Raw genomic sequence first — 20,065 nt, 5'->3', positions numbered from 1 at the left:
CTGGATGTCCCTATATGTCCTCTTTGTGTGAAATCCTTCTAAAGCTGCATTGACATATGTACAGGTGCCCCCACTGCTAGATTATTCACATTTATGCTCTCTTTTACACTTTATGATGGCACCAAAGAAGATGAACCATGAACCTCTCTGGATGCCACTTGTGCAGTGCAGTGGGGGCTACTAGGAAGTTAGGTAGTCAGGGTGAGTCTGAATGTTTCTTGATTGCAGCAGGTCACTCTTCAGAGAGATCAGATTAAATGCTGTGAAGCCAATATGAACTTGGCCTGTTGTCTACAAGATGGATAGCTCAACCTCTCCTCTCTCTCCTCTCTATATAAAGCTGCTATAAATACCACACTGCTTATATTGATACTTATTTATTAAATGTGATTGTGTCATGTGATCTTGGCATGGCATGTTATCTTAATTTTAGGCTAGAACTGCTGTATTTAAAATATGATTTTCTATGTACTTTAATTAAAAAACATATTCCACTCAATTTAAAAGTGCACCTACTTTGTTAATGTATTCACTTAATGCTTTAATTTTGTGCATAAGTAAAGATCACATCTGATCAGATGTGGATCAGAGAACATTTCAGAAATCTGATTTAATCTCATTTTAAAATTAAAAAGTAAAAGTGCATGTTTCTTTAGATATAATGATCATTCACGCCTGATTTCAAATCCTAAACACAATATTGGATAAAAAATATATCCGCAACATAATTTCCCGAAACCCAATCTACCAAAAACGGTTTAATTAGACAGCAATGTTGAAATAATATTTATAATGTTAACAGATGACAAAGTTTAAAATGGTCATTCCAGTGTTTTAATTGCATACTGCAATTTCTTTTTTTTTCTTTTCTTTTTTTTTTTGGTACAAAATAATTCATGCAGCATCAGTGATTTCAAAAGTGCAAAACGGGTCCAAAAACCACTTTACAGATCAATTAGCGAGCATGCCATACAGGACCAGAATCACTTCATAAAGCTCAGTTCGTTGAAAAACGTGCAAGATTTCAGTATTTAGAGTGTATTTACCAAACGAGACCAAGAAAAATACTTTGTATAGAGAATATCCACATATCCACCACGTCCACATAGTACACTGGCAGAGGTGGAACTATAAGAATTCACAATCATGCTTTTTGACAGTTTTAAAAACATTCACTAACAATCATTTCAAATTTGCAAAAAAAGAAAAAATAACTAAACAAAAAATGAGGTAACAGCTTGTAAACATTTTCGTTACTTTGTTCAAGTTGGCAACATCAAATTCACTCAAAGGATTCAACAGATCGGCCCACGTGTAAACAATTGCCCGTGTTTTACGCACAAACTTTACGCACACACATTTGTCGCTGGACTACTTTCCTGTAGTCGTTTTTCGGAAGGAAATGTGAAGTTTTTGCATATCTTTCCTCACTAGGACACAGAGAGAGCGTCTTTGAGAAGTACATGCAGATGCCGATCTTGACCTGCGGTAAGAGATGGGTACCAGATCCGCACACCGGATCTTCGCTCCAGTTTTCCACAGTACCTGTTCTCCATGCTCTAGCTGAGCCCGATCATGACCGTCTCCACGTCTTTGGAGGGTCTCCGGTCCTTCACCAGGAAGTTAATCATGCTCTCCGATTTGATCATCAAGTTGCACCCAAGAAAAAATATGCCGAACACGACGGTGAGAGACAACACGCACAGGACAGCTATTTGCACCACACGCATGACGAAGAGTTTGCGCTCGTCTTGCACTACCAGGGACCCTCCGCCGTCGCCGGTCACCACGTTGTCGGTGCCATTGCCGGAGTATGTCGCCAGAGTCCCAGCGAGGGTCTGACTGCCATTAAACAGCGCGCCCTGGGTCACGTCGAAGAAGGAGACGTTCATGTTTCTTTGCGGGTTATCAGCAAATAAACACGCGACTCCACTTGGCTGGCACACAGTCTCACCACAAAATCTGGACTCCAAGCAACAGTTTGCGTCATGTGACTGTTCAGACAAAAATAAGAGAAAAAAAATAAAACAACAATATGCTTTTTAAAGTCCAGATCTATAGGCAATCGAGTTTGTGCGTAATGGCCACATCCACATCACCGGACTGTAGTCAAACAGCGTCGCATCAGATGCAGCCAAAAGTAAGTTTCTTCAACTCAAAGTCCACGTTTTTTTCTGACTTTTTTAGTGAGTCTTCTTAAAAAGTGCGCAAGGTGCAAAACGTGTTTCCTCTTCGGTGTAATAAGAGATAGTCCCTTTGCGCCTGTGCTCGCCTGCGAGCGCTTCTTTTGTGCCAAGTCTCTGGTGCGTTTTAAAGTGATGATGAGTTCCCCGTGGACCACACCACCACTCCTCACCAGGGGAGGTAGTCAGATGGCCTCAGATAATGCGCTGCTCCTCTGATGTACAAAAGACTAAATAAATAAATAAATAAAATGTAAAAATTCCATTTGAGCAAGTCTTAATTTGGCATTCATTCTAGTGTTTATTACTTTTATCTTACAGTTTTCCTCTGCCACTGAAGTAAAGAGAGATCTGTGGCAATAATTTTACATTAGATGCACATTTTACTTTCCCAGATTTCTTTTTTTATTTATCTTGAGTTAGAAGGTAACATGTTTGATAAAATAATAATTCAACAAGTCAATGTATTTCAAACAGGTGGTAATTCCCATAAGTCTCTCAATTCAAGACAATTAGTTGGCAAGAAAGTGAGACTAAATGACTCATAAACATGGATATTTTGAAGTATGTTCTTCTGAAACCAAAGTAGCCCTAATTTATGCACATCAATAACACCAGAAAGCCTCACCAATATTGATTCAGACATACATTAACTTTGAAGACTTCTTATGAATTGAAAATTTGAAACCTGAAAACATTAAGTTAAATTATAATAAGAATGGGTTGCAAATTGTCCTCTGCTACTTTGGGAGGTTTTTATAGAGTTTAATGCCTGTTCCTGAGGAAGCTGTCACTGTTACTAAGGGGCCTCGAGAGAAATGTCAATAAAGGCACAGCAAGCTATAACTGAATTAATAAACTATGATAGAACCATGGCAAATATTTATCAGAAATATTGGCTCCCCTGCTTTTGCTGCGCCGCTGTTTTATTTCCTAGACAGGAGCTGAAATCAAACCACTGAACAGCAGACAGCTCTTTGTTTTTATTGGAATGTCTTATTCAAATATCACTTTGTCTTTCAAGTGTTATGTATGACTATTGCAGCTGCCTGGGACACCAGCTTATTAAGGTGGAGGTGATACCCCTGCAACCTGATCTGTAAAGAAATATGAGCCCTGAGCAAGCATAGTTGAATGCAGATTTACCATTTGATAAATTAAGTGGAAATTGAAGTTTCAAATCAATATTGATTCTCCTAGTATAGTATTCTCCTATCTATATAGAGCTAATGTTATTCTTTCTTATCACTTATCTTTTTCTGCATCCATAATGTGAGGTTCCATTTATGAGATCAATACTCTATTGACAGGCTACAATTTTTTGTGGAAGTAAATATGTTAATACGTAGGGTGCCATAATGTGGTATTCCCCTTTGAATTACCCTGTGTTTTGTTATTAATTCAACATTAACATTACATTAGCCAATATTATCTCTCTACCCCATAAATCAAAAGGCTTTAAATAATAGCAATGAGTGTGGGATGAATCTAAGTCAGCAGTTAATTAATCCAAATGTCATCCTACCTGCACTTTAAAATAACTCCAGTTATTTTATTATTAGATTACCTATAAATATTTAAGATGATTTCCATCTATACACGAAACTGTCAAGTTTGCAAGATTCTCCCTTTTCCCAGTGACTATAAGTAGATATGTACTGAACATCAACACAGATTATTACTTGATGGATGGATACATTCCCATTAAGTTTGAAAGTTACCCAAAGAGGCCAATTTGTGCTGCAGGAAAATAATCTGACAGATATGATTTCCTTGTAGTCTGTGCTACAAAATTTAAAAAAATATTAAAATAACTGTGAAAATTAACCGCTGTGAGGAGGAAGAAACCTTAAAATCACTGAAATGAGGTACTATAACCAGATTAGAAACTATTAAAGTATCTTGGCTGACTGGGTACCAATTTAATATTATTACATTACAAAGGATTAGAGCTGCTGTAACTCCACCAAACTGCTAATATAATATAGTGATATTGTATATAAACACTCAAATGTTCTTTAAATACAGCAGAGAGATAGTCTTAGCCTATTTTATCATCATAACTCACTTTACTATTGATGCAAAATTGAACAGTTGCAGTGAGGAACTTCAACAGGTTAATAAAAAAATGCCTCAAACATTTTGAAACAACTCCCTGAGACTTGTCTGCTGAGCCTGTCAAATTAATCTGCTGTTTGTCTAAAAACAAAGGCCATGAAATTCGATTTGGGATGCTCCTGATGTCTGGGTAAGCAGCTTTCAGCCACCAACTGACAAGCATGTGTACAAACAATGATTAGCTCCATCCACAAATACCTTTCATAATCCTGGAGGTGGTTTACTTACAGATCATTTATTAATGGCTGATAACAGAAGAACAAGGAGTATTTTTTGTGTACAATAAGATCAAATAATCTCATTAGTTGTTGGATTTGGTTGCAGCTAATTAATTGGCAGCATGTAAATCAATGTTGCGCAATTTGATTCTGTTCTATTATTCATTGCAGTGTGATTATGGAAAGTAGCTTGTATTTACACTTCATCTCTCTGTCAATATGTAAATCCTCTGCTACAGCTACAGTACACCTAACAGTGCCTCTTTGAGGCTCTATACAGCAAAACTTATAAGAATTTACAAATGAGAAGAAAGTTTTTGCAAAGTCAAGGAAGAGCACGCTTCAATGAACATGTTGCTCTTTTGAAGTAATTAACTTTTTTATTTTTTAATGTGTTATGTCACTATTAAATATCTTTCAAGAAGTTTTGCCCTCTAAAAGCTTCATCAACAGAAGAATCTGAAACTCTTTGGAGCATCAGACTGAGGATTTCCAATGAATGCTGCACATTTCATTGATGTACTAGTCACAGGCAGATATGTTTCTAGCTAATGGTTATTGTTAGTATAACTATATATGAAGATATATTCATATGAGGATGCGTATAGACATGAATGTGAGTGTCTGACTTGTTCCTAAGCAACAGTAGACCTGTGAGCCCAGTGACAGATGGTTGGTGAAGTTATTTTGGTTTAGAGGAGAAGGAGAGGGAGGGAGCGATGAGGTTCCTGGACGGAGGAGAGGGGGGGAAACGTTTCCACTTAACATGAGGGAATTGGCAGCCTAGCAACACAAACTAAGTGAAGACATCCCTAGCAACAAGGATGTAGTGTTTGACCCCACCCACCTCCCCTCTCCTCCTTACCCCTACATCATTTCTGTGGTGGTGCTGCCACAGGGCCTGACATGACTCAGGATCCAAAATGGACACACCCTCTCAAGGCCCTCCGCCCCAGAGGGAGCAGACTTTCCTCTTTTCAATTAACAGATTTCTCCTATGATGCCCCTTTATTAGCTGATCAAAGCACACACAGGGCTGTGAGGAAGCCGCTGTGCTCCCTGTGTGTGCTGGAGATTGAGTGTGTGTGCAATTAAAAGGCAGGAAACCTCAAGGTGAGTAAAACATATGTATTAAAAAAGTAGATTTTGGATATTAAATATGGATAGAAGTAGAAGATAGAAGATATATACTTTATTAATCCCCTAAATTCTTTTTAATTCTTAAATACACACACACAGGCTGAAATGCACACTTCATGCACTTGTGGACATGGTGGAGTGATGGGCCCGCCTCGTTAGTGGCGCCCATGAGCAGTTTTTTTGGGGTTAGGTTGCCTTTAAAAAAAAAAAAATGGTGTTAGAGGCCACATTTTGATCTTATGGGGTTTGCCACCTTTGGGACTCTTAATCACGCAGAGGTAAATACAGTCATTAATTACACACTGATACAGATTGCAGGGACGCAGTGCCACAGTAGAGTGGTGCCCCACATCAACCCCACACTAAGCAACCATCAGTCATTAAACTTATTTTAAGAAGATAATGACTTCATTGCTTTGATTTGTAGGGGGATATTAGACCCTCTGAGTGTGTATGTTCCTAGTGTGCCTACTGCAGCTTGTCCGTTGGAATGGCTGGTGAAAATCTGTTTGTTTGAGAAAACAGATTACAGATTTCATGAATCTAATTGAAGAAATCCCTGCTCGGTATCTCTAGTGCAGATATGTCATGCACTCCACCAGCCACTACCCATTAACCTCATTTCCATTTAGATACATCTCCACACCTCAGTAATGCAGCCTAACATGTTCTGTCTGTCTTTTCTGCCCCTTTATTTGCCACATTCAGCTAGTTTTGTGTTCTTTGTTCCGTCAACGTCTTTCTTTCCATCTGTGTCTGTTATATTTTACAGCATTAGACTCACGGTTATGACTGAATACAAAAACACAAGAACGGAAATGCCCTCTTGCATTCTTTCCATTTCTCCTTCCCACATATGTCCTCAGTTGTATGTTTATTTATCTATTTATTTTAGCTTTCTCCACATATGCTGTCATCCCCTGAGAGAGAAATGTAGCTGCAGATCCAGGGGGGGCGGCGAGAGAAGGCTGAGGCAGATCAGATAGCAAAGCATCACAACACAAATACACATTGTCCCTCGTCAGCGAGTCTGGGGCACATTTCATAAGCCTGCCAACCCTTCACCTGAGAAAAACTCATATCCCCCCCACTTGACCCTCCCACTCACCAGTTAACCCAGCAAAGCAGGAAAGGTTAAGCCGGTTGTAGTTAACCAAACACTGATTTTGTCTGAAAGCGATTGCGTTTTTGATATTGGCTCTCTGCGATGGCGTTCTCAGACTCAGTGAAAAGCTTAAAGGGCTCTAGATAGATCTGTAACACAGGTCGGGACCCTTCCATCCCCCTTTCCTCCTCTAGCCCCCCTCCTTGCTTCTTGTTCAGTCTTAATTGGCTGCCGTCTGACCCAGTGGCTGGCTTTTTACTAAGGACAACTGGTGCTGTGCTCTTCCCAAAATACCGTTCATCTGTGGGGGTGGTCGTCACAGAAGGCATTGGCGCCAATGGATCCAAATCAGTCAATATTGGAGATGGGGTTTGATTGCCCACAGTGTTTTACCTGCACCATCCACCCACACTGAGAGCTTAATGCCAGCAGAACAGTTGACTATTATAGCTTTTCTACTTATTTCTCTATTTCTGTCATTTCTTCTAGCGGCAATTCTTGGACACGGGTGGCAGTAACTTAGCAACCAGCCGGAGAATAAGAGCAGGGCACAGGGATAAAGATTCAATAAATGGACAAGTGCAGAGATAAGAAGCATTGTCTGCTTCTACAAGCGGCACCACACACACACATACACCACCACCACTTTCTTCCCAAAGTTCATTTCTGTAAGGCAATCTTAGCTTTTATCCCATTTTCTGCCTCATTTTCTTTTTATTTCTTTTTTTCTTGTTAGCTGGCAAATTTCAGCATGCTTCATCATTCAGTGGAATGGGAAGAGGTTTTCTGTGGCAGGCACTTATCAGTTTCATAAATTTAAAGAGGAAGAGCTCGGCTAGACTGTTTCTAGAGAATGCATATTACACAGCAATAGCTTGTGGCAAAGTCAGTCCTTTTAGACCCTGAATCAAGAAATGACTGCTTATCACAAACCTGTATGAACTCTATTACTATGTATATACTTTTATATCATATTTTCCCACTAGGGGTCCTTCTACCACAACTCCACAAGTTGTTTTTGGGTACTTCAAGTCAAAGGTGATCATCAGAGGTCATTCATTTTGAGTCTGAAGTTCTGAATGGATATTCAGGATTTTTACACATTTTGTGTAGGTTATTAGCTGTTATATGCTGGACTCCTTTCAGTCCAGGAGTGGGCAGGTCAACATGGAAAACCTTTTATTTTTAACAGGATGTTAGTCACTTTACTTTTTTTTTATTCTTGATTAAATCATGTCTGTGTATAGTGAGAGGATCACCATGGTAGTCATTTAAAGTCAAATGTATGTGTAATATGAAGTAGCCTACATGCAAAGGAACAAATCTGTACACTCAATATACCTCTGCACAGTGTGCAGGAGTCCAAAATGCTGCTTATCTCCAGTACAGCCACATTGGATCAAGTTCAAATATTCTACCACTACAGATCCTTTCTCGTGCTAATTCAGACCACATTGAGTTTTTATTAGGCTTACAACTGACAAAATAATATACATTAATGCCCATTAGTGTTGATGGCCACAGTATTTCCCCACAGTGCAACTCCTAGTGGAAAAGGAAAAATGTGAGAATTTATGAATGCTGAAGTGGTTTAGTGGCAGTGCAGAAGATAAAGAAAACAATTCCTGATTTATTTATTTATTTACATAGTACAAATAGTCTATTTTTAATGTTACATGATTCAGAAACTCCTTACCGCAAAACTAAAACTAATAACATTAATTTCTTGTAAAACAGTACAATGTTATCAGTCAAACAGTGCTGCCTTGTTTCGAGAGTAAGAGTGACACTTTTCTTGTTTTTTCCGCCGGATCTAATGCGATTTTCAGATTACAGAGAAACTTAAAAATGTGCTGCCAGTTACTCAGTCTGTGCTTTCCCTTAACTGATTTAATGATCAGAGTGTCAACCTGCTAGAACCTGCAATCTGCTCCCCGATATATTACACAATTAACTGGATGAAGGGTTTGCTGTGTGAGGCTGGGCTGTAGGCTATATGACCCAACATGCGTTTACTCAAGTCAAGAATGAGGAAAGGCGTTCAAGTGTCGAAGTGAAGAGGTCCAAAGGGAACTCAGACGACTCATGTCAAGTCGACTCCGTTACTCTCCAGCCATGGGAACTTTTTTAAACGGTCTGGTGATACTGTTTCTCTTTTTGTCATCGGCATCAAACGTTTTCGGTAAGATGACTTTTATTCCTTGGGCTACTTTTAAGTTTTAAGTTTCACCTGGCGACCTGTGGGTGTTTCCGCTCGACTTTGTAGGGGCACCTTTGAAGGTACCACAAACGGGTAATACTCACAGTAAATGTACAGGTGGTCACAATTATTGAATATAGCCTAATGTTCTCAAACGGAACACGGAATAATTCACTGTTAGCGGACTTGAATGGAGCGATACTGTTGCTTGTTACTGTGCTGCTCCGTTGGAGCGTCCACCACCTTTCCTTATAAGGGAGTGAAAATAGTCGGGATGTGTAAACCATGAAGCGAAATGACCAGGGGTCCTCCAAAATCAAGGATAGTTTAATTATCACAAATGATGTACACAGCCTAAGTTTGTGTGCTTGTGGTTTTACTTTTCCTCAATTAACTCCAATTAAATAAATAAACACAACCCTATGGCAGACCTTTTTTTACAAAGTCTACACCATTAGAACTGACAGACCTTTCTACAAAGTCTACGCCAACAGAATTATGTAGCCTACTATAGCTCAGGCATCACCATATCCTGTACTGCTTCAACATGATTCTTCTTATTTTCAAAGTCAAAATCAGTTGTGTGTGTATAGTTCACGGCCCCTGACTATTCAAGAGTCAAATTAAATCTGTTTCTCCATATATATGGTTTCAGATTGCTATTTATTACTTAACTTTAACACTTAAAAAAAGGGTAAGGTGGTGGCTGAGCTTCTGTGTATAACTTGTGAGCCACACCCATAGGTCATGCCAGATAAAAATAGAAAAAGGTTTGGAATAAATATATTTGTGTATTTACAAAACATCTTTTGCAATTTCCTAATATGGGCAAATGACTCTCAGAAAGCATAATGAGTATTAGCGTTATCGTCTCAGACCTGTTTGCACAGTACTAGTATCAAAGACTGACTCAGAAATCTGTTTGTGGTTGAACAGAGCTGATTCAATCATTTTTGGTCAGCAGTGGTCACTCCCTCAGTAAAGAAATATATGTTTAGTTACATTTCTGTTGGTGTGATTCTTACAGGTTCCAACATCTGCACATCGAGAGGAGTCACTACTTGTCAACAGTGCTTGGCGGTTCACCCTAGCTGCGCGTGGTGCTCTCAGGAGGTAAAAACACCAACAGGTAGCCACATACACACAGTGTCTAGTGGCTCCTCCCATTCTTTGTGTGCAGCAAGTTGTAACACAGACCTCATTTCTCAACAGCATTCTTCATGTTGTCATCCTCTTATTATTCTTCAACATGCTTATACATTGTAGCCCCCTGAACAGATTTAGAATAAGAGGAAAATGGGCGTTGGCCTAATGTACTTGGGGAGATACCTGAGCCTGCTATTGGATGAAAAATCTGCATAATCTCATAAATCAAACAAAATTTTTTCTTTAATTGATATTCTTTTATGTAGGCATAATGGTAGTTCAGTAACTCGTCACTTGCTAACAGATCGCATGTGGTTGTTTTAGGAGTTTGGAAAGGGGGGGTCCGGTGCGTTCCGCTGTGACCTGAAGGAGAATCTGCTAAATGTAGGATGCAGTAATTCAGCTTTGGAGTTTCCCTCCAGCACCCTGACTATTCAGGAGGACACACCCCTCAGTGACAAGGCCTCTGGGACTGCAGACGATGTCACTCAGATAAAGCCTCAGAAACTCCATATTGTACTCAGACCAGGTACTTTCACACCCACCAGACATCACCTATAATAATGTACGCTAACAACCCTACAAGGCCAGATACATGCATCGGTACCCTAGAACTGGTTGCACATCTTTAACAGAGTATATGTAATATTTTTTCACTTAGTTAATTGGTTATATCACCCAGCACTACTTAAAAGACAACCAAGACTTAGGGACACCAATTGATCTAATTTACTCTACCATGCACTCTCCATCTATGCATTCCTCCGCTCTTTCCCTCCCAGGTGATGCTAAGCGATTCACTGTGTCAGTGAAACAGGTGGAGGATTACCCAGTGGACCTTTACTATCTGATGGATCTTTCCTATTCAATGAAGGATGACTTGGTTCGCCTTCGCACCTTGGGCAATGAGCTTGCCGTGACCATGGGCCGCACCACAAGCAACCTACGCATGGGGTTTGGAGCCTTTGTGGACAAGACCACGTCCCCTTATATGTATACCTATCCTCCAGAGGCAGTGGAAAACCCTTGCTATGGGTAGGTGCAGTGATAAGTGTTGTGTTGGTTAGTTGAGTTGGAGATTTTCTAATACTCTAATGTCCGTCCTGTTGTGTTTAACAACTTCATTTTCTCCTTCACACACATTCACATATTCAATATACACAGAATTGGAGATCAATGCCAGGCTCAGTTCGGGTTCAAGCATGTGCTGTCGCTGACGGAGAAGGTAGCTCGTTTCACTGAGGAGGTGGAGAAACAGCAGGTGTCTAGAAATAGAGATGCTCCAGAGGGTGGATTTGATGCTGTCATGCAGGCTGTGGTTTGCAAGGTATGAAGGTATACACATGCTCGCCGATTTGCAAAACTGAGTGTGCACATATATATGTTACTTGTCATATTTTTTTTTCTCTGTTCATCCATCATTAGGAGAAGATTGGCTGGCGTGCGGATGCCTCCCACCTTTTGGTATTCACCACTGATGCCAAATCTCACATCGCTCTGGATGGACGTATAGCTGGAATTGTCCTGCCCAATGATGGAGAGTGTCACCTTGATAATGAAAACATTTACAACAAAGCTACTGTGCTGGTAAAGGCAGAAATCTAAGTACATCAGTAATTCACTTATAGTTTTTGGAGTTGTTGAACAGAACCTGCTCTAACTATTTGCTTAATGTGTCTTCCAGGATTATCCCTCCTTGGCGCTCATGACAGATAAAATGTCTGAAAACAACATAAATTTAATTTTTGCCGTCACCAACTATGTGGTGCCGCTCTACAAGGTAAACAGACTGCACTGCTTGTGCCACAGCATGAATAGTTACTGATATAAGAAAACAAAAACAGCTTTCTTGCTGTCATGTCTGTCTTTCTAGAATTACAGTCAGCTCATTCCAGGCACAACTGTAGGAATGCTGTCCGATGATTCTGGGAATGTTATTCAGCTCATTGAGGAGGCTTATGCGGTAAGGATTTCCTAAACTTAGGACAATAAGTGGAACATATAAATTGATGTAATCTATTTCATCTATAAAAAAATCTCTGATAAATAACTTTATGTTGAGCAGAAAATTCGCTCTAAAGTGGAGCTGGAGCTACTGGGAGTCCCAGAAGAGTTGAATCTCTCTTTCAATGCCACCTGCCTAAAAGGAGAGGTCATCCCTGGACTTAAGTCTTGCTCTGGCCTCAAGATTGGAGACACAGTACGTATCAGTTGAGATGCTGACATCCACATCTGGTATATAAACACACAGATTGTCACAAAGACATTTCCTCCTCTTCAGGTGTCATTCAGCGTGGAGGCTCAGTTGCGTGGCTGCCCCAAAGAGAAACACAGCACTTTTACCATCAAACCTCGAGGCTTCAAGGATTCACTGGAGGTCACGGTGGATTTTGCCTGTGGCTGCAACTGTGAGGCAAAAGCTGAGGCCAACAGCTCCCTCTGTAGCAAGGGCAATGGGACCTACGAGTGTGGCGTGTGTACGTGTCACCAGGGTCGTCTTGGCCCACGATGTGAGTGTTCAGTGGAGGACTATAGTCCATCTGATGATGTCAACTGCATCCCGAAGCCAGGGAGCCCAGTCTGCAGCGGGAGAGGCGACTGTTTGTGTGGACAGTGCTCCTGCCATGCAAATGAGTTTGGTCAGGTGTGGGGCAAATACTGCGAATGTGACGACTTCAACTGCTTGCGTTTCAAAGGAGCACTGTGTTCCGGTGAGTAGATGCACTTCTTAGTCATGATCAGTTTTAGTTCTTTCTACAGTTTTGCCAACACCAATATAACATTTTCATAAAAATTAAATGGATCGGACAGCGATGAGACACAAAACTGGTCCTGGTCCTGTTGCATGATAAGGCAATGTCCATGAAAAACAGGAATGAATTCCACAACACATCAATCTTCCTCAGGGTCAAACAATCACACACTCAGACATGTAAATTAAGTACAAGCTTCAGTCATACATGTGAGATTTTTCACAACCATGACATTTTGCTCTTAGTCTTTGAATTTATTAGAGCAAAGACATTGGTGTTAAAGGGTCAATTCACCCAAATTTCCAATAAACATTTATTAATTTACCTCTGTAGTATCTTGTCATGCACATAGTATTGTGAGAATGTTGCCATGGCAGGGTTGTAATTGTTTATTACTGCGCACCACAAACTAAACACCATTTGCCTGAACTGAATCAGGTGGTGGCAGAAATTTCAAAAACTGGGCACATAAAATCGATATTTGCATGCCTGCATTTCTGCTGGGTTTCTGTTTTGTAATTTGGGTGAAGCAACCCCTCCTTTACAATGAAGTTCCCTTCCTTTTCCTTGCTCTGAATCCTCATCTGACTTTACTGAAACATACACTGGTTGTTTCCAGTCACTCTCGGTCTGTAAACACAAGTTAGTCAGTTTACATAGTGTTCTGATACTTAGCTTGACAAATCAAGAATCCACAGCCTTTTCAAAACCAATGTTTTGTCTTTGCTTGCTTGTAAATGATATGTAAATAATTGTATAATTTAGCTGCTAAACACAGTAATGCTTACAAATGATCTCAGTCCTCAGTCAGGTCTGTAAACTTGGTGGGTATACTGAGTTTGACTTTTGTTTTTACCACAACAGTGCATCATGATATAGTATCTCTCCCTATTACAAGTCTGCACAGCTCAGTGCCCAGTTACTCAATCACAGTGATAAAACTTTAAAAGGCTTTGTGATTGGGTAATTTCATGTAACAGCAGTGTGGGCCTGTGACTTTAAGGAGGGTGGCTGAGCAGTAGCACAGTAGGAAACTGTTCTTTTATCTTTATGTACATTAAGCAGAGACATTTTTAACTATGAATGCTGTGTATGATTCAAATGGGAATAAACGAGAACATGTCTTTCCTTTTTAAAAGGAGCTACCCCAGTTTAGGGCAGTCCTCAGCCTGTGAACATAGTATGTTCTCTGGTGATGTTGTTTAGGGTCTCCTCTTGGACTCTTGGACTCTCCTGGAGACAGAAATCATGTATTATCAACTAGGCTCGTGGAGTTTGAAAAACATGTACATATATATTAAACAGGGACGGTCTGATTAAAAGAATTGCATTATGAGAAACAAAGGAAGAAGGAAGGAAGCTGTCCCTTGTGATACTACAAAAAGCGTAGTAGTGCAATACTAAATCGCCTGGAGTGTAGTTTTAAGCTCCATATAGTTCCACAGCAATTGACCCTGGTTTCCAGGGAAGTGCAACATTCAGTTGATACAGGTTGTAATTCTAAAATGGTGTTTATATACTCATCACAGCTTCGTACTTTTACCATACAAAACTAAACAAAATATATTCTGGGCCCCCTGTGGGTGCCCCATGACCTAAGAAGAAGAGGGTCTTGTGTGTTGGCAAGCTGACATTTTCCTGGAAGATATAATAGAATATTTATACCAACAAGGCGGAGTTTGTAGTCTTTCTCAAGGGAGGTTACTTTTCTGAGAAACAGGTATTAAGGAACTCAGTTATGACACCCAGGGCTTGGACGCAGACAGTCACCCAACCCACCCACTGACACACAAACCATAAATGGTGTAAGACAGTCTACAGAGCTCAATTTGGGACTGCTAAGTTGCTGTGTCTCCATAGAGTCATGACGTTATTGTCTTTAAAGAATGAGCGTCCCTTGGCCCCAGCTCAATTGGAGCTACTGTGACCCAGGGCTCCAAAAAGCTCCATCTCTGTGTTATTCCCTGTGTATTTCTTCCTCTGCTGAGGGGCTGTGGGACTGGTGCAGGGCCGGAGAGCAGGAGTCAGCAAGCATAGCCCCAGGGCCCATAAATATAAGAGAAGAGAGAACAGGAAAGTTTGCATTCCTCTGCTGGCAATTTGCCCAATGTCTTTCCTCTCAAGTATGTCTCTGCTCTACACTGCACTAGATTCTGTTCCCTCTCTTCTTCTAAAAGCATAGTGTTTTAGTTTACCGTTCTGTCTTTTTCCCCTGTTTTTGTCCTGTTATCATGGAGGCCATGTTAACCTTCTCTAAAGCCCAGACATGTGATTAATGGTTTATGGGAAGGATTACTGTGCAGTCTCATGGACAGAGCTGGATGATGTAAACCTAACAACTTCCTTTTATGTGTGTGAATCAACTTTATAACTAATAAGAACAAGACGATGACTCATTCTTGTCAAGTTTAAGTGCACTACGCTGCAAAAAAATCCATTGTTACAATGACAATGTAGTTTTACAATAATTCTGGTTGACAGTATTTTTTTGGGATCTTGTTGACTGAGTAAGAAAGATTGCTCAGCGATCGCATTGCTAAGCATTAACTGGTGTCAGCACCAGTGACAATGTCTGTTCCCATTGCAGCTATAAACACTATCTAAAAGTGAAGCCGTAGTTGACAGGATGGAGACTGGGAATTGTTTCCTCAAGTTTACAACAGCGGATGATTTGTTTTGAGCTCTGGAATTAGGGACCCTTGGACCCTCTGTGATATTTCATGACCAGTCACTCCCACCGGTCTGACCCAGCTGGGCTGTGACTCACTTTGCTCTTAGTCATCCAGTGCCAAACCCTGTTTGCTTTCCTGCTAAGAACGCTGTAGTCTCTGGGGCTCTGCCTTTGTTTCTAAGGTAGCTTATTGTGTTGATATAGGTAGAAAAGATCGCCTCCAGATTCTGTCAACAAATAGTTACATCACTGTAACACTGTTCCTAGAATGACCTAGCTTTTGTGCTTTCTACACTTCAGCAGACAGATGGGAAGTGTTTGTGTGTCTCATGTTAGGAAATGGAAAATTGTTAGTGTCTACTGTCATAATAGAACATTTCCTGCCTTTGTCATAGTAGGAATGATTTAGAGGTATTAGTAATGCCCTTTGTTGAAACAGCTTTTTTTTTACTAGTACTGTTTTAAAGACAACATGTAAAAGGTTATATAAAGACGAACAGAACCGCACACAAAGCTGACTTACTTATACTTACTTAGCCTACTCATAATTAAAAGTATGTCATTAAAGTACAATCCATTACCCACTTGAGATACCATACCACTGATTGTTTTGAAATGCAGGCTAGTGCTTTGTTTTTTAAATAAACAATAATCAAACAATCGATCGATCAATCAAGTAATGTTAAGTTAACCAGCTCTAAAACATAGCATATAACAAATAACTGCACAAATAACACATTAGTAACACATTCCACCTAATACTAGTAATTACATGGTTGCAGAATCTACAAACACATCCACAGGTACACTTGTCCAAGCATGCAACATGCTTAAAGAAATACACAGGTTAATTTTGCAATTGTGTAATTTGTATTTCGTAGTTTTGTTTGCCCAGCCCCACCCATGTAATTATGGACTGTGAACATTTTTAATTTGAATTAATTCATTAAGACATCCTTTTTGATTTTTTCAGATCATGGGAAGTGTAACTGTGGGTTCTGCCAGTGTGATGCTGGCTGGGAAGGAGAAAACTGTAACTGCACCACACGCAAAGACACCTGCACATCCAGCATCGGCCTGCTGTGCACTGGCCGTGGTAAATGCGAGTGTGGGGTTTGTCAATGCACTCAACCTGGTGCCTATGGTGCAACCTGTGAGAAATGCCCCACCTGTCCCGATTCCTGTACTATAAAACAGTAAGTTCCTAACTTAGTGTTACCTCAGTATATTTCAATCAGTCTACCAAGAAATTAGTTTATAACCCATCTCATACCCAAAGTTAACATTTTGGCCTGAGGGTTTATATTCTGGGGACCAAGAACGCAAGAAATGCCAAAGAACATTTCATGTCCATTAAATATAGGATTCCTCTGGGAACCATGGATATTCATGTATACATTTATTGGAATTCAAACACTGGTTTAAAAAATACTGTACCTTGTCATGGATCAAAGTGTTGGCCGAGGAAGTCTTTTGAGCGGAGCAAAGTGGGTGGCAAAGGGCAAAGGGTCAAGAAATGATTAGAAGTAAGCCACCCTTTTTGGCTGAAAGAAAACTAAGTTGGCTGGTTGCATTCTTCACTGCACACATTACACCATAATATTCCCACATTCCAGGAAGATAACAAGCTGCTCCCACACACATTTAAATAAACTTAGGTGAGAAAGGTCGAACTTCTCTCAAAGCCACACCAGTTAGCCATCATCAACACTTGGTGTTTTTTTAGTTTATCCACCCCTACATATCAAATTGAGCCATGCACTGTTAATGTTACTAAAAAGCCTCAACAGTATACACACACTGTGTGCAGTATATTCATATGGGACTCTGTTTGCAGGCATTGCGTTGAGTGTCAGCACTTCAAGAGAGGACAGTACACAGAAGACAATAGCTGCAGTAGAATCTGCAAAGATGAAATTCAATTAGTGGATAAACTGGGTGAGAACTCCATTTTGAACCTCCTCACTACATACTTTAATGCATGCTTTGTGATCCAAAAATATTATGCACTGATAAATATTATAGATAAATTATATGAAATGACATAACATATTATGTTTGGAAATCATTTATTCATTACCCTGTTTCTTCTTCTTCTTCTTCTTATCATCTTTATTCCACAGTTTTCCATAATAGAAATGCAGTGAATTGCTCATACAAAGATGTGAATGACTGTGTGGAGCACTTCCAGTATTACGAGGATGAAAGCGGCAAATCCATTCTGTTTGTGGTAAAAGAGCCAGGTACTGTAAGAGTTTTTGTGCATGTATGAGTATTTAAACTGCCAAAAAACTGAGCCTTATAATTTAGGTACATTATTAGGTCAGCCTTTTGTCAGTCGGTTGACTGACTGACATAATGCTTCACTCAAACCCAGGACCTAGCAGTGGTTGCTTAACTTCATGAGTGTGCTATACTGATCCCCCTCCCCCTTGTCTTTCATCTCTCAGAGTGTCCTCAGGGTCCAGACATCTTGGTGGTGCTCTTGGCAGTGGCCGGAGCCATCTTGCTATTGGGCCTTGTTGGCCTGCTCATCTGGAAGCTGCTGGTCACCATTCACGACCGCAGAGAGTTTGCCAAGTTTGAGGAGGAGAGAGCCAAAGCCAAATGGGATACGGTGAGAAAAAATTATAATTAAAGATCCCCTCCAGGAACATGTTAAGACATATATACAAATAGTCTGTTTGGAAAAATAATGTTTATCTGATAAATTGTTTTTTTTCTACAAAAAAGTATAATTTCCAGATTAAAATACTTAAAAGGTTTTCCTGCTAGGCATAAGATGTCTCCTACTTCACTGTTAAGTCTATTCTCAGTGAATGAAATAATTGTCACTGTGAGACTTAATTAAACAGCATTACCTCTATTTTCATTTCCCAGGCTAACAATCCTTTGTATAAAGGAGCTACGTCCACCTTCACCAATGTAGCGTACCGAGGCAACTAACAACTAAATCCAGTGAGAAAAACTCAGGGGTCAACGACAGAGATGGAATGTAGTAGCACAGAAATGGATTAGAAGATCCTTTACACTGTCATATGACCGACTACTGTAGCTGAAAAGACCACATGATGTAATAATACTGTATATAGCTGTCAATTTACAGTAAGGGAAACTGCTTCTGAAAATCTGTCACTTTTGTGTTCTTTTTAGTAGGCTCGTCAACCATTATGATGTTTGTTCTATAAGTTTAGTTTTGTTCACATTTTAAAATAGAAAAATTGACATTTTTACTTCCTCTTCAGTGTCCACCATGCTTGATGTATTATCTAAAGCCTTGTTTTTAGAAAATAGGGTTATGTTCATCAAAGTCATTTGCTTTTGTGCAGCTGCAGGCTACTTTAAAGTTTATTTTTTACTAAAATGAAAAGAGCAGTTTCTAACAGCAAAATGTCAGTGTACATAAAGTATGTACCATAGAATTTGAATATATTATTAAAACATTTTTCATGTATATGACATGATCAATTCCCTCTTGATAATATAAACATGTTTGTCGTAATGATTTTGACATTAATGCAGCACTCTGTGTGGTTACAATTAACTATAAAAAGGAGTAAAAAAAACTTATGTGAAAACAATATAGACCATGAACATCACTGTAAACTGTTACGTACGTGTTTCTTTCTGACTGCATCATCACCTGTTTTTGTGTTTGTTGGGCTTTTTTATTGTTCATTTTATTTGTAAAATTGTATGAACAAATTGTGTTCTATCTTGCCAATTGTGTGATATATTTCAATTTTCCACTGACCCGGACTGTGTTAAACTGAAATGCAATATTCCTCATTTGTGTATATGAGCAGATTGTATTGTACATCAAATCATAGGCTTCTAGCCATAATGACATGTAGTCGGTAATAACAAACAAACCTCCTCTTGCTCATTTTTAACCACTATATGAAAGAAAAGAGTGCAATGTGAAGTGTTTTTTGGTTGTACAGCTCTGATCGTCCCTCAGGGCACAGCCTGCTCATTGCATAGATACCTGGTTTCCGGTTTTCTCTGGTTGTTTTGCAGTTTCTAAATATACCTGTGGTCTTTCTCTCATAGTTCACAGAGGAAATACATACATATACATTATACTTGACTTGAAAGTTATTTGAGATTCATATTTCAGATCTGTAGCAATGTTAACATTTCTGAAATAGAATAATGTATTTCACTTTTTGTTTTCACTCTGTGTGACGGTTGGCTTTACATTTTTTTAAACATAATAAATGTCATTAATGCCCAGTGTGATTCCATTGAGAAGCTGAATGTTTCATTCTGCCTCCCAGCTTCATTCTAAGAGCAAGTTACTACACAAACACTCTAAAAGTCTAAATGTAAATACTAAATATTATTAAACAAAGCACGGAAAGATATATTCTCAAATGCACTGCCATCAGCAGCAGGTGAGTAAAAAAGATTTAGAACTTAAGTCACACAGTCACAAAATACTGCACAAAAGCTATTTCTTGTCCACACAACATTAGAAGAAGAAAACCCCACAATAACATAAAACAATTAAAATAAAAAGCAGAGTTTA

General features: G+C 39.5%; 2 protein-coding genes across 2 annotated transcripts; one reads left to right on the top strand and one right to left on the bottom strand.

Moving 5' to 3' along the window:
- Positions 1-1,202: 1,202 nt before the first annotated feature.
- Positions 1,203-2,124, bottom strand: rprml (reprimo-like). The gene has a single exon (XM_035655483.1). The coding sequence runs from the start codon at positions 1,890-1,892 to the stop codon at positions 1,560-1,562; it is 333 nt and encodes a 110-aa protein (XP_035511376.1). The 5' UTR covers positions 1,893-2,124; the 3' UTR covers positions 1,203-1,559.
- Positions 2,125-8,665: 6,541 nt separating this feature from the next.
- Positions 8,666-19,764, top strand: itgb3a (integrin beta 3a). Its single transcript, XM_035654174.1, has 15 exons — positions 8,666-8,946; positions 9,992-10,077; positions 10,435-10,639; positions 10,893-11,145; positions 11,275-11,437; positions 11,536-11,697; positions 11,795-11,890; positions 11,984-12,073; positions 12,176-12,310; positions 12,392-12,821; positions 16,508-16,730; positions 17,372-17,472; positions 17,658-17,777; positions 17,985-18,151; positions 18,415-19,764. Exons 1-15 carry the CDS (start codon positions 8,850-8,852, stop codon positions 18,478-18,480), a joined length of 2,394 nt encoding a protein of 797 aa, XP_035510067.1. The 5' UTR covers positions 8,666-8,849; the 3' UTR covers positions 18,481-19,764.
- Positions 19,765-20,065: the final 301 nt, after the last annotated feature.

Source organism: Morone saxatilis, unplaced genomic scaffold (assembly GCF_004916995.1).
Source record: "Morone saxatilis isolate NCDOM2014 unplaced genomic scaffold, NCSU_SB_2.0 Contig14, whole genome shotgun sequence".
Classification (NCBI taxonomy): domain Eukaryota; kingdom Metazoa; phylum Chordata; class Actinopteri; family Moronidae; genus Morone; species Morone saxatilis.
The sequence above is the reverse complement of the archived record's forward strand: the minus strand, read 5'-3'. Positions and strand labels throughout refer to the sequence as shown.